We start from the raw sequence: 12,920 nt of genomic DNA, 5'->3' as shown, positions 1-12,920 counted from the left end.
CTTAATCAACATCCACGTCTTCGGCGCCCGGGGAACAGTGGGTTAACTGCCTTGCTCAGGGGCAGAACAACAGATTTTTACCTTGTCAGCTCGGGGATTCGATCCAGCAACCTTTCGGTTACTAGCCCAACGCTCTAGAACATTGCTGCCCTGAATTTAGCAGGCGCTATCGACAAAGATCAGTGGGAAAAAGTTTTTGCACATGGTCAGTGTGAACCGGAGTATGTTGACACAACTCTGGCCAAACAAGCTGTAGCTAGAAACAAAACAGAGTTAAAGGCATCCAGACTGCCATGAAGCGTTCATCCATGTACTGTATATGGGTAAGAGTCTAGCTACATTATCAGATATTATACGTTTTAAATTGTGTTAGAAAGTAGTTTAATTGCAAGTTAAAGCGGATTGTTAGCTGCTTATGAATGTTAGCTTTATGGCTCGCTAGCTAACATTACGTGTATGATCTGTGTTGTAATATTATTTGTATCTCAGAAAGCTAGCTAACATTGAACCTAGTTGGTTAGCTTTAGATACCTGCAGATTCTTACTATAACATTTCATGCATGGTTGCTAGATATGACAATTTGTTTGTATTGCTAGTAGGGTTGGGATTATGGTTCATTGTTTAGCATTGTTTAGCTACATGTATAAACAAAAGACTTGATTACATGACCCATCAAATTAGCCAGGTGTGTCTGGGGGTAATTACGGCCATCCATTATATTTTATGAACGTGTGTAAATGTCTAGACAATAGTGACCCATCTACTTATCTCAGGGATCATCAACTAGATTCAGCCTAGGGCCAATTTTTTTATTTTCTTGAGTGGATGGTCAGGTGGCTGAAAATAATTACAAATAATTTTTAGTCTGCAAATTGACTGCAATAAGCCCAAACATATATAATATTTGACTAAAGTATAATCATTTGAAATCTTGCTTACATTTATATAAGATCATATATACAGTGGGGGGGGAAAAGTATTTGATCCCCTGCTGATTTTGTATGTTTGCCCACTGACAAAGAAATTATCAGTCTATAATTTTAATGGTAGGTTTATTTGAACAGTGAAAAACAGAATAACAACAAAAATATAGAGAAAAACGCATGTCAAAAATGTTATAAATTGATTTGCATTTTAATGAGGGAAATAAGTATTTGACCCCCTCTCAATCAGAAAGATTTCTGGCTCCCAGGTGTCTTTTATACAGGTAACGAGCTGAGATTAGGAGCACACACTTAAAGGGAGTGCTCCTAACCACAGCTTGTTACCTGTATAAAAGACACCTGTCCACAGAAGCAATCAATCAATCAGATTCCAAACTCTCCACCATGGCCAAGACCAAAGAGCTCTCCAAGGATGTCAGTGACAAGATTGTAGACCTACACAAGGCTGGAATGGGCTACAAGACCATCGCCAAGCAGCTTGGTGAGAAGGTGACAACATTTGGTGCAATTATTCGCAAATGGAGGAGATCCCCCAGGAGACCATCCGCCACCTCATCAGGAGCATGCCCAGGTGTTGTAGGGAGGTCATACAGGCACGTGGAGGCCACACACATTACTGAGCCTCATTTTGACTTGTTTTAAGGACATTACATCAAAGTTGGATCAGCCTGTAGTGTGGTTTTCCACTTTAATTTTGAGTGTGACTCCAAATCCAGACCTCCATGGGTTGATAAATTGGATTTCCATTGATTATTTTTGTGTGATTTTGTTGTCAGCACATTCAACTATGTAAAGAAAAAAGTATTTAATAAGATTATTTCTTTCATTCAGATCTAGGATATGTTGTTTAAGTGTTCCCTTTATTTTTTTGAGCAGTATATATATATATATATATTTGTAATAATGACAATAATACTGAATGAACACTTATTTTAACTTAATACATCAATAAAATCTATTTAGTCTCAAATAAATAATGAAACATGATCAATTTGGTTTAAATAATGCAAAAGCAAAGTGTTGGAGAAGAAAGTAAAAGTGCAATATTTGCCATGTAAAAAAGCTAACGTTTAAGTTCCTTGCTTAGAACATGAGAACATATGAAAGCTGGTGGTTCCTTTTAACATGAGTCTTCAATATTCCCAGGTAAGAAGTTTTAGGTTGTAGTTATTATAGGAATTATAGGACTATTTCTCTCTATACCATTTGAATTTCATATACCTTTGACTATGGGATGTTCTTATAGGCACTATAGTATTGCCAGCCTAATCTCGGGAGTTGATAGACAGTGCAATGCTTGAAGCACAGCGAAGAGCTGCTGGCAAATGCAGGAAAGTGCTGTTTGAATGAATGCTTACGAGCCTGCTGCTGCCTACCATCGCTCAGTCAGACTGCTCTATCAAATCATAGACTTAATTATAATATAACACACAGAAATACGAGCCTTAGGTCATTAATATGGTAAAATCCGTAAAAACGATCATTTCGAAAACAAAACGTTTATTCTTTCAGTGAAATACGGAACCGTTCCATATTTTATCTAACGGGTGGCATCCCTAAGTCTATATATTGCTGTTACATTGCACAACCTTCATCGTTATGTCATAATTATGTACAATTCCGGCAAATTAATTACAGTCTTTGTTAGGAAGAAATGGTCTTCACACAGTTCGCTACGAGCCAGGCAGCCTAAACTGCTGCATATACTCTGACTCTGCTTGCACAGAACGCAAGAGAAGTGACACAATTTCCCTAGTTAAAAGAAATTCATCTTAGCACGCAATATTAACTAAATATACAGGTTTAAAAAAAATATATAATAATAATAATAATAATAATAATAATAATAATAATAATAAATATATATATATATATATATATATATATATATATATATATATATTGCTTTTAAGAAAGGCATTGATGTTTATGGTTAGGTACACAAACCCGTTTGCCGAAGTAGGCTGTGATTCGATGATAAATTAACAGGTACCGCATCGATTATATGCAACGCAGGACAAGCTAGATAAACTAGTTATATCATCAACCATGATAGTTAACTAGTGATTATGTTAAGATTGATTGTTTTTTTTATACGATAAGTTTAATGCTAGCTAGCAACTTACCTTGGCTCATTGCTGCACTCGCATAAAAGCTAGTCAGCCTGCCACGCAGTCTCCTCGTGGAGTGCAATGTAAAAATTTGAAAATCGGCCATAATTAAATCAGCCATTCCGATTTAATCGGTCGACCTCTAATTCAGACCCTTAACTCAGTACTTTTTTTTTTTTTATCACCTTTGGCAGCGATTACAGCCTCAAGTCTTCTTGGGTATGACGCTACAAGTTTGGAACACCTGTATTTGGGGAGTTTCTCACATTCTTCTCTGCAGATCCGCTCAAGCTTTGTTAGGTTGGATGAGAAGCGTCACTGCACAGCAATTTTCAGTTCTCTCCAGAAATGTTCGATCGGGTTCAAGTCAGGGCTCTGGCTGGGCCACTCAAGGACATTCAGAGACTTGCCCCGAAGCCACTCCTGCTTTGTCTTGGCTGTGTGCTTCGGGTCATTGTCCTGTTGGAAGGTAAACCTTCGCCCTAGTCTGAGGTCCAGAGCGGTCAGGAGCAGGTTTTCATCAAGGATCTCTCTGTACTTTCCTCCATTTATCTTTCCCTCGATCCTAACTAGTCTCCCAGTCCCTGTCGCTGAAAAACAAACCCACAGCATGATGCTGATACCACCATGTTTCACCGTAGGGATGGTACCAGGTTTCCTTGTTTCTCATGGTCTGAGAGTCCTTTAGGTGCCTTTTGGCAAAATCCACTCCTAAAAATCCAAGCGAGCTGTCACGCGCCTTTTACAGAGGAGTGACTTCCGTCTGTCCACTCTACCATAAAGGCCGGATTGGTGGAGTGCTGCAGAGATGGTTGTCTTTCTGGATGATTCTCCCATCTCCACAGAGGAACTCTGGAGCTCTGTCAGTGTGATCATCGGGTTCTGGTGGTTCCAAACTTCTTCCATTTAATAATGATGGAGGCCACTGTGTTCTTGGAGACCTTCAATGATGCAGACATTTTTTGGTACACTTCCCCAGATCTGTGCCTTGACACAATCCTGTCGCGGAGCTCTACGGACAATTCCCTAGACTTCATGGCTTGGTTTTTGCTCTGACATGCATTGTCAACTGTGGGACCTTATATAGACAGCCTTTCCAAATTTACATTTACATTTTAGTCATTTAGCAGACGCTCTTATCCAGAGCGACTTACAGTGGTGAATGCATACATTTAAAAAAAATAAAAAATTGTACTGGCCCCCCGTGGGAATCGAACCCACAACCCTGGCGTTGCACACACCATGCTGGCGTTGCAAACACCATGCCCTACCATGCTCTACCACTGAGCCACAGGGAAGACCAAATCATGTCCAATCAATTGAATTTACCACAGGTGGACTCCAATCAAGTTGTAGAAACATCTCAAGGATGATCAATGGAAACAGGATGTACTGGAGCTCAATTTCAACTCTCATAGCAAAGGGTCTAAATACTTACGTAAATACAGTATTTTGGTTTTATGTTTTATTATAAATTTGCAAAAATGTTACTAACTCTGTTTTCGCTTTGTCATTATAGGGTATTGTGTATATGATGAGGAATTTTTATTTATTTAATCAATTTTAGAATAAGGCTGCAACGTTACAAAATGTGGAAAAAGGAAGGGGTCTGAATACTTTCTAATGCACTGTACGTTGGAGTTGCTTACCAAGACGACATTGAATGTTCCTGAGTGGCCTAGTTACAGTTGACTTAAATTGGCTTGAAAACCTATGGCAAGATTTTCACTCCCGCCAGATTGTTCCCGTCAGTCCTGGGATTCAAACCGGCAACCCTCTAATTACTGGCCTGCCTCTCTAACCCCGTGGCTACCGCCACCCCCATATGCAGCCTAGGTAAGGATTTATCTGAGGCATGTAAGCCTATTCATGAAATCAGTATTAGGCTACTATGACATTTTTAAGGTACTGCACACCAATGATGTAAAGAAGGCATGAAACATATGTCCTTAAGTCACGGACAGTATTTCCCTACATTTAACAAAAAAAGTGAGAGAAAGGAAGAGAAAGCGAGCGATCAGCAGCTAACCTGTATGCATTGTCTCCTGGTAACTCTCATATCATCCTGGCAGGAGAGTCCAGCAGCACACCACAGCTCACTGGAGAAAGACAAAACAATTAACTATATTAGCCTTAGTGTATTTGAGCTTGCGAGGCTATTTCCTGTTAGGCTATGTCGTAACCTTGATTATTACCTATATCTAAATTATTTTCTGGTGCTGCACCTTCCAAACATTAAAGCCCACACACTTGGGAGCCAGGCCCAGCCAATCAGAATTATTTTTTCCCCACAAAAAGGGCTTTATTGCAGACAGAAACACTCCTACATTTCAGCTGCTGTCTGGGTGGCTTGTCTCAGACGATTCTGCAGGTGAAGATGCCGGATGTGGAAGTCCTGGGCTGGTGTGTTTGCACATAGTCTGCGGTTGTGAGGCCGGTTGAACGTACTGCCAAATTCTCTGAAACAATGTTGGAGGCGGCTTATGGTAGAGAAATTAACATTAAATTCTCTGGCATCAGCTCTGGTAGACATTGCTGCAGTCAGCATGCCATTGTACGATACCTCAAAACTTGACATCTGTGGCATTGTGTTGTGTGACAGAATTGCACATTTTAGAGTGGCCTTGTATTGTCACCTGCACAAGGTGCACCTGTGTAATGATCATGCTGTTCAAACTTCTTGATATGCAACACTTGTCAGGTGGATAATTATCTCGGCAAATGATAAACGCTCACTAACAGGGATGTAAACAAATTTGTGCACACATTTGAGGGAAAAAAAGAAGCTTTTTGTGCATGACATTTGTCCTGATCATACAGGCCTGATAATTGTTCTGCCTAATTCAGTAGTTTTTCCCAAATTAAGTTCTGTTTGTTTTTCCAGGTTTCAGATTTTTTTCCTGTTGTTCATGTTTTCGTTCTGAAAAACACACTTTTTTTTAAAAAGGAAAAATCAACAAATATGGATGTTCTAAGTCCACAATGTTTAAACCACATCAGCAGACCACTTGAGTTCAGGGAAAAAGCTAATACATGTTAATTTTTGGGTGTAGATACCCTTTAAATTCAAGTGTGCAGTCTGCTCACCAGCAAAATACTTGCTTGGTTAGCACATTTCTGTAGCACCTTTTATTTTAATATATTTAACATTTATTTAATGAGGCAAGTCAGTTAACTTAGGGATCAGCGTCCCGTCAACAGGACAGTTGTAAATCATGCAGCGCCTTGTGTCACGATCGCAGATTTTTAGAAAAATAACAAATGTCGTTACATATAAGTGTTTGATATCGGCTGAAAGCTTAAATTCTTGTTAATATAACTGCACTGTCCAATTTACAGTAGCTATTACTGCGAAAAAATGCCATGCTATTGTTTGAGGAGAGGTCCTAACAAAAAAAAGGTTTGATAAATTCACCTCTGAAGGTGAAATGTGTACTTACATTCTGAAATCTTGCTCTGATTTATCATCCAATGGGTCCCAGAGATAACATGAAGTGTCGTTTTGTTAGATAAAATCCTTGTTCATATCCTAAAAAGGTCCATATAGCATGCACGAACGATCTTGTATTTCCACTCGTTGAATTTGCAAAGAAAGGAATCTGTGAAAATCTAACCCTAAACGTTGTTTCAACCAGTGAAATGGCATTCGTATTTATTCTTCAGAGATCCTAGAACGTAACCAGACTTCCCTATATCATTAGGGGTGTAGTATATCCTACAGGACACCAATTTAGTCAGAGAGAGACGCCTTCATGGCACACTGATAACGCGGGCGGTCTTCACTTGATCGACTCTAACTTTGTCAAATAAGCACCAATCGGAGTCAAACAAAGCTAGCTAGATAGATAGCCAATGAGCTGGGCTTTACGGGAGTATCCCGTAAAGTAAACCCTGTATCTGTCACTAAATGTAGCTGCTTTTTCCTTTTGGACAAAAATTATCAGAATATTCAAAGTTATGAAGTTATGAAAACTGGTTGTTTTGAAAATGTTGAACTTATAATATGGCTACTAATACTGGAAAAGATAAATCAAAGTTCAAGGATACAGATATGACGATATTCTTGCCGAAAAATGTAATATGAGTGCAAATGTCTCCTTCACGATTTGCCCAAATGTACTTGGGTGACATCACACTAAATGTCATGTAGTTCACTCATACTTCAAGTGAAACGTTGCACATACACTGCTGCCATCTTGAGGACACCATCAGAATTACAACCAGAGTGATGGCTGGAAGTGGGACCTTTCTTTTGCATTTCAAAGATGGTGGTAGGTAAAATTAATAAAAAATATTTTTTTTTCCCTTTGTATTTTCTTCTATCAGATCTATTCTGTTATATTCTCCTACATTCAATTCACATTTTCACAAACTTCAAAGTGTTCTCTTTTCAAATGGTACCAAGAATATGCATATCCATGCTTCAGGGCCTGAGCTGCAGGCAGTTAGATTTGGGTATGTCATTTTAGACGAAAATGTAAAAAAGGGGGGCTATCCCTAAGAAGTTCTAAGAACAAATTCTTATTTACAATGACGGCCTACCCCGGCCAAACCCTAACCCGGAAGACGCTGGGGCGGACTTCCAATCACGGCTGTTTGTGATACAGCCTGGAATGGAACCACGGTCTGTAGTGATGCCTCTAGCACTGAGATGCAGTGCCTTAGACCGCTGCGCCACTCGGCAGCCCGAGTTTGTTAAACAAATCACCACTGGATTGATGCAAATAATCATGATATCATTCTTCCAGGTAGGCATAGACTTGAGTTTTTTGGGAAATGCCTTTCCACCTACCAGAAGACTGTTGTCATTAGCACCATCACTAACGGCTACACGTAGTACTAGACTAACACACACATACAGACGGGCATTCCTGGGCCGTTGCCTCTTCAGAAAGTTGGTAGGAAAATACAAATCGCTTATGCATTTCTAAATGTCTTTTCGTAATCTTGGGCAAATTAATTAATGTTCTAATAAATTCAATACATTTAGTAGATTTCCTACTATTCAATACATTTTTGAATGTTGTTGAATTCCGTTTTAATGTCTTGATTCCGTGATTCCAGATTTTATAGGGCCCTAGGCATTGGTCTTTAAACCACCAATGTCATTTTCATGAGATAAAAAAATCTCATGCTAATTGGCCAGCAAATAATATTCTGATGAATATCAGTATCCTCTTCATATATCGCATTAGCTGTGCATGGAGGTTGGTTCACGTTGTTTCTCAATCGTATTATCTTTCTACTCTGACGGTCTGTTTTGGGCTCGGTCTCGCTACCAAACATGTAATCTTTTGTGAACAGAACTGGAATATGTTCAAAATCCCCACATGCACCTCCATTATCGGTAATAATGGGCATACCACATAAAGCATTCGTCGGTCATTGCTCTGGGTATACCTCAAACCGCAAAGTGCACAAACCTGGCCATGCTTGATATATCAAACTTTTGCCTTTGCCAGTTGACAGGCATGCTATAACATCTCTTTTGCCAGTCAACATTTTTAAACAACTGTTGCAGTGGCTTAAACGAAGGGATGGAATAGAAATAGCTAAGTTACGAAATAGCAGCGTCGCTAACATGCCACATCCTCATGAGCATTAAAACAGAATTCAACAATATTCAAAAATGTATTGACCTTAGTAGGAAATCAACAAAATGTATTGAACATTTATTAATTTGCCCAAGTTTATCATAATACATGAACAGAATGAATCAGTGATTCGTATTTCCTTCAACTTTCTGAAGAGGCAACGAGAATGCCCGTGTGTGTGCAGAGCGCGCGTCTACCACTGTGTGTCTACCACTGTGTGTCTACCACTGTGTGTCTACCACTGTGTGTCTACCACCGTGTGTCTACCACTGTGTGTCTACCACCGTGTGTCTACCACTGTGTGTCTACCACCGTGTGTCTACCACCGTGTAGCCATTCGCGATGATTTTAACTACTTATTGTTATGGACTAAGAACATCAAATGGGAAAATTGAAAACAAAAACAGAATTTGGCAAAAAAATCTAACAGATTTTATAGGACCCTACCTAATAATTTTAAATACATAAGGCCATGTAAAATCACAAATACATTATACTTAACACTTCTTTTCTTTCTTTTTTACCTATCATTTATTTTTCAAGATGTGTGCTATTTACTTACTTTTCTGTGGTAATAAAAGACATCATTTGAAAAAAACATCAGTTGCAATAAGTAAGACTTTAATCTCAGGAGAAAAAAAAAAGGATCAATGTTCTTTTACTTAGAAAATAGAGGTAAGCACAGGCAAAATCCTAGCGGAAGACCTGGTTGTCTGCTTTCCAACAGACAGACAGTGGGAGATGAATTCCCCTTTCAGCAAGACAATAACCTAAAAACAAGGCCAAATCTACACTGGAGTTGCTTACCAAGAAGACAGTGAATGTTCCTGAGTGGCCAAGTTACAGTTTTGACTTAAATATCTATGGCAAGATATGAAAATGGTTGTCTAGAAATGATCAACAACCAATTTGACAGAGCTTGAAGAATTTTGAAAAGAATAATGGGCAAATGTTGCACAATCCCGGTGTGGAAAGCTCTTAGGGACTTACCCAGAAAGACTCACAGCTGTAATGGTGTAACTGACATATTTCTGTATTTCATTTTCAATAAATTAGCAAAGATTTCTAAAAACATGTTTTCACTTTCATTATGGGGTATTTTGTGTAAATTGATTTTTTTTGTAATTTAATCTATTTTGAATCCAGGCTGTAACAAAAGAAATGTGGAATAAGTCAGAGGGTATTAATACTTTCTGAAGGAGCTGTAAATCTTATGGAAAATACATTTGTTTCTGAGCAATCCATGCTGCTGCCATGTTGACAATGATGACCCAGTAGAGCATATTACTTACTGTTCGATTTCAGCAGGTCGCCCCACCCTTGCCCGGTCACACGAAATGCCACAACCCGGTACACCTTGGTTCAGTTTAATCAAACTCTTCTATTATAAACAAAAACACCTACAAACCCCATGTAGCAAACAAGGAACACAAGGAAGAAAATATTGTTGGTATGTCAGATTGTTCTGGCAATTCTCACTGAAACGTTATTGAGAGCAGAGGATGTGAGCGGAGAGGAGCTGTAGTGGCGCGAGGAGCCGAGCTTGCGTAATTTGGCTGGAGTGTGGAGCGTTTCACTTTCACTCTGGTACGGCTCTGCCACTAGCTCGTCATGCTCTGCCCAGCATTTTTCATTTCCTTCATCACTGTTCTTTTAATTAAGCCTATTCTGTTGTATTTATTTAGCCTATCCCACCACTAATGCGCAGAGAAATAGGTCACACAGCCTGTTTAATTGATAGCAAGGCAATGAATGCGCCCATGCAGCAGCACCGGATACTTAAAAAAAAATTCAATATAGGCTATTGTTAACAAAAGAGGAGTCCAAGTTTGTAACAGTGCTAAAGTTATCTATTAGCTGTAAAGCGTGAGCGCAACAGAGCTAGTTAAAACTGAAGTTTCTGATCATCAATAGAAAAGGCTACTTGTTTTTTTAAACAGCAGCAGCAAATCATCAGGTAGGTCCTTGTTTAATAGCCTACAACAGGTTGAAATGTTGAAGCTTCTTAGGATAGCCTACTTTAAAAAAACAAATGGTATAGAGTCACAAAAGTAGATGGGGTGTTGGTTAAATTATCTTTTTAAACAAAAAATGAACGGAGCAGCAGTTTTTTTCCTGTGATCGCCAGAGTGGGGAAAGTTCATTGAGACACGGAGTGTGCGCAAAGACCACTCCATGTGGGATGAGTGTGATTTCCAACTGCTCAACCGCTCACATATTCTGACTGGTAGGAAGGATGTATGACATGCTTTTCACATTTGTATCACAAACCATTATTTTTTATCATGCATAAAAGTTAGCCTGGCTGATGCAACCCACGTGACTCTCAGCGCGAATCCGGAAATTAGGCTGCTCAGAAATTGTGTGACAGGTTTGATTGGTTTTCTTTTTATATATATATATATATATATATAAAAAATCTGAGACGTAGATCTCAGCTTGCTTTTTGACTGCTAAAGTGATTGTGACTCAGAAAAGGTTGGTGACCACTGTCAAACTATTCATGGCACCGGTATCGCCAGGATATAGAGGTATCTTTGGGCCAGTCTTGCGAGCACTCTTCGTCTTCGTGGGTGGGGGGTGTTTTTGTTTTATAATATGAAATTACAGTAGGCTACCGGTAGCCTGTATGGATTACCCTTTTCAGACATAATGGAATGTGGCCCCTTGAAAGCGCCTCGGCTACGTCATGTTTGTCTGTTAGGGTTGGCTACACTACAGCTTTCTAAATGCCGACACAAAACCTTCTCTGGAGATATGAACGGGCATTTTACTTGTCTGTAAAGGAACGCAGCTTCTGAAGCAGGACTAACGTCCATCACTAGGCGACCAGAACTGTTAATCAAATAATCTCAAACTGCTGCGCGCAGCTTGCCTGCAGACCACCCTTTCCTAAAAAAGTTGGTTAAATACCGTGATTTACCAAGACATTTACTAGAAAGAAAACATCTAGCTACCCAACCATAAAAAACAAACAGCAGCACATCAATCAGGAATGTTTGTTGTTGTTAGGGAAACAATACAGAACATTCTACGCCGGAGCAGAATTCTAGTGTCTGAAAAGGTACAGACGCGTCAAATTTGTATTTATTATTATTGTCTAAAAAGTTGTAAATTGTTGCTATCGACATGTTACTATAGCTGCATTTTATGTCTGTAAACGGTCGCGGTGGATATAACTTCATTGCCCGAACCTAAAAGGTCATTCATATGTTATAGAACCATTATTCTGCATTGTAAATTGACGTGGAATTGTATGAAACAGATTTTTAAAAATGGCAGTTTAAATGTTAAGCTAAATTATCCATTTGTCACATCCGTAATATCTAGTAGAGATGGGCATTTGAAATCTATTTCACTATTCAAATCATATGACATGTTTACAGATATTCGGATAGTCTAAATAAAAAAAATTGCTCTTGGGTCTCTTGATCAATCAGAATGACGCAAATACCGGAACTGCTATTCTCCAGTAGTTTTTGGCTAACAGTTAGCAACAGTGAAAGAGAAGTCTGATATTCACCATGATAGAAATTATTCTTTTTCAAAAACGTTTTCTGGTGAGTGTTTTGCATTGATCTGTGTTATCACTAGGCTATTTGAAGTGGACAAAATACCATAGGCTACCATTGTCAGGACTGACTGAAGAGCTACATGTACTATGAAAATAAAATGTCTTTGTTTAAAACACAACCTGAATGAGAGAAGAAAATGTTTGCCATAACTACACCAAAAACGGATGAGCATGCTTTGTAATGTTGATAAAACTAGAAATGTATTACTAGTAAGAAGTAATGTGGTATTTTGCTCAAGCCTTTTAACCAAGAGCCATAAAGTATTCACAACCCTAGACTTTCCACATTCTGTTTTGTTACAAAGTAAGATTCAAATGGATTTAATTGCCATTTTTGGTCAACGATCTACACAAAATACTCTAATGTCAAAGTGGAAGAAAACTTCTAAAAACACAGATGACTTCTACAACTGAACTTCAAGGAGCAACAAAGTTTGAATTTGCTTTATGAGAATTGAGTGAGCCTAGGGTGCCAACACATACATTCTAAGTGATTTCAAAATGGGGCTTTCTCCATTCTGATTGTTTTTAAATGCAGATGACAAATTTCAGTTGAATGCATTCAGGTGTACAACTGACTAGGTATCCCCCTTTCCCTTCACACTGTTCAATTAAACTTCAATCAAACATATTTTTTATGCATTTTCAACCATTTCTGCACGCATTTGAGATCAATTCCACATAGGGCTGTATGAT

The 12,920-nt window shown here is 38.8% G+C and overlaps 1 protein-coding gene across 6 annotated transcripts in view; it reads right to left on the bottom strand.

The window, feature by feature from the left end:
- Positions 1–12,920, bottom strand: part of dyrk1aa (dual-specificity tyrosine-(Y)-phosphorylation regulated kinase 1A, a) — a 59,330-nt gene that overhangs the window by 25,541 nt on the left and 20,869 nt on the right. For 3 of the 6 annotated variants that reach the window (XR_006758621.1, XM_014137264.2, XM_014137267.2), the window contains exon 2: positions 5,086–5,155. The exons of 2 other annotated variants lie outside the window; for them this stretch is intronic. Coding sequence is in view for 3 of the 4 variants with exons in the window: in XM_014137264.2 (XP_013992739.1) it covers positions 5,086–5,095 (10 nt within the window). In the remaining variant the exon portion in view is untranslated. Of the gene's footprint in view, positions 1–5,085; positions 5,156–5,383; positions 5,497–12,920 lie in introns of those variants that run through there. One more of the 6 variants, XM_014137266.2, reaches the window with a different exon arrangement.

The sequence above is a fragment of the Salmo salar genome, chromosome ssa13, assembly GCF_905237065.1.
Source record: "Salmo salar chromosome ssa13, Ssal_v3.1, whole genome shotgun sequence".
Lineage (NCBI taxonomy): Eukaryota > Metazoa > Chordata > Actinopteri > Salmoniformes > Salmonidae > Salmo > Salmo salar.
The sequence above is the reverse complement of the archived record's forward strand: the minus strand, read 5'-3'. Positions and strand labels throughout refer to the sequence as shown.